Source organism: Sinocyclocheilus rhinocerous, unplaced genomic scaffold (assembly GCF_001515625.1).
Source record: "Sinocyclocheilus rhinocerous isolate Xijiao unplaced genomic scaffold, SAMN03320098_v1.1 scaffold2751, whole genome shotgun sequence".
Classification (NCBI taxonomy): domain Eukaryota; kingdom Metazoa; phylum Chordata; class Actinopteri; order Cypriniformes; family Cyprinidae; genus Sinocyclocheilus; species Sinocyclocheilus rhinocerous.
Window position 1 is genome coordinate 150,837 of NW_015629988.1, and position 2,277 is coordinate 153,113.

A 2,277-nucleotide genomic window follows, 5' to 3' on the forward strand; every position below is an offset into this window, starting at 1 on the left:
AGTCATTTAAAGCTTTCTATAGATATATTTATCATGTCTGTGAGGCATGTATTCGCTGAGTTTCGGTTCATTTTTGTGAAGCGCTCCTGTTCAAGACGAGACGGCAGAAAGCGCATCATGTTTGTTTTCTTTATTTTATAAAAGCACAACGTTTTGTTAGACCCTTTACAGTTACGAATGATGTATTACTCTTACCTTTATGAGTAAAAATGACGGCGTATCCACTGAAAAAAATGCTAGTGATCGCGCTGGCGCCTCTATGTCCTGCAAAGTGCGCTTTAGCTTCCACTCTCCAAACAAACTATTGGATACAGCGCACATTTATCTAGGTTTAACGTTTAAACATTGTTATATGCTTGAACTGTTTTATATCTATAGATTTTATTTTAGGCAAGTCGTGATGATTTGAGAAGGCTAAATTGATCAAACATAGGCTATGATCAGCTCACTGATTAACGACCAAAAAATGCTCCAAACGTTTTTCTAAATTAACTTAATAAAAAAACGAAACGATATATAATCACTTTGCCATTACATACAAAACTGAACTATTTTAATATAGCTGAAACAGTAGTATAAGCTGTTTTGGGAGAAGGGGGAAAAAAAGACGGGCTCGGGCCGGTAATTCTGATAAGCTGTCGGACACGGCCGGGCTAGGGCCTATATTTGAGGCCCGTGCCAGGCTCTAGCCTGAACATCTTCAAGTGAGTGCGGCGGGGCAAACCGAAAGTTGATGCCGAAAGTCCAGCACTCCCCTACCTTCACTGCTGCGACTACTCTTGTTTGTATGTGTTCCTTCGCTGGCATTTTCCACATTTCGTTTTTCTCCCTTAATAACAAATGTGTCCATTCTGATGCTCAATTTTACCAAACTAATGGCTGCTGATGACTATTTGAATTGAATTCTGCCAAAGTGCGCGCTTGTAAGTGTTCGTTAAATGCGTAACGTTAATTACGTGAGTAGGCTACAGGTCTACTCATGTCTGAAAATAATATATGAAAAACTAAATTATTTTACATAACAAAAACATTATAACTTATATTTGTTTAGTACATTTTTAAATTAATGTAAAAACTAAAATGAGTTATTTTTTCAATTGTGTTCAGCATGGTGGGCCGCATTTGAATTCGTGACGGGCCGCGGGTTGAGAACCACTGCCGTAAAGCAAAAAATCCCATTCTCATTTTACTTTATGATGATGATGATGATTATTATTATTATTATTATGAATTACACATGATGGTAGTATATGCCTCTATTTTTTTAAGTGAATAGTAAAATAAATCACAATTAGAACAATCTTAATAGCACAATTTTCTTTCTTTGATTTTGGAGTGAAATGTGACCTGAACATGTTTTTGTCATATTCATCTGTTGATAAAACTAATACACACCTCTATCATCTATGCAGGACTACCTTTCAAACGACGACTTTAAACTGATCATGGGGATTTCTCGGATTGATTTCTATGACCAGCCGTCCTGGAAGCAGCTGAACCTGAAGAAAGAAAAGGGACTGTTTTAGGATGGGCACAAATACATTCCTGTTCTGCGAAACAGACCTCTCATGCTAAACTGTATGAATGCTAGTAGTGGTGTGATGCAAATACACTACAGTCATGATCATTTCTTTTTAGATTTACATGTTTACATGTTTAATTACTTTATTTAAATGTGTTTTGCACATGCAAGTTGATTTATTTGAAATTGCCATATATTATAAAACAGAATTAATTACTTTAAGAGTATTTTTTTTTTTACAGAAAATATGGATGATACGGGAAAATGAAGTTTGCAAATCTGTCTTTTTTACACAGTGATTTGTATTAAAGCTGCATGGTAAACTTCCAATGTAATCTTTCCTTAATGCATCTCAAGGGGACACCTTCAAGCACTGACTAAAAGCTGCTTTACACTTAAGTGACTTAAGCACTACAATAAATTTTTATATACTTCAAGAAAGATAAAAGTTTTATGTGAGGTTAATCATGTATACTGAGTATTAATTATAAAAGACACTTGGAGACTTCTGTATACTGTCTAATTTGTAATTTCCATTGGTATTAATCATTTACTGCTTACAAGAGGCATACCACCTGTCGAATGGAAAAGTCAATAAAAACGAAAAGACTCATTGTAATGGAAAATCTTTTGCTGCCTCTTTGCTAATATTAAACATTAACTTATGCACAAATTCAATATGGAATTGTAAAACTTTGTTGTGGCCCTAAGCAAAGCATTTGCAACAAAACAGCACTTGTTACAGTTACTTGTTA

The 2,277-nt window shown here is 34.9% G+C and overlaps 1 protein-coding gene across 1 annotated transcript in view; it reads left to right on the forward strand.

Annotated features, from left to right (window-relative positions):
* Positions 1-1,665, forward strand: part of LOC107739444 (villin-1-like) — a 20,784-nt gene extending 19,119 nt beyond the window's left edge. Inside the window, exon 20 of the mRNA XM_016551548.1 lies at positions 1,413-1,665. Coding sequence (XP_016407034.1) covers positions 1,413-1,526 — 114 coding nt within the window. The 3' untranslated portion in view covers positions 1,527-1,665. The remainder of the gene's footprint in view (positions 1-1,412) is intronic.
* The last annotated feature ends 612 nt before the right edge of the window (positions 1,666-2,277 follow it).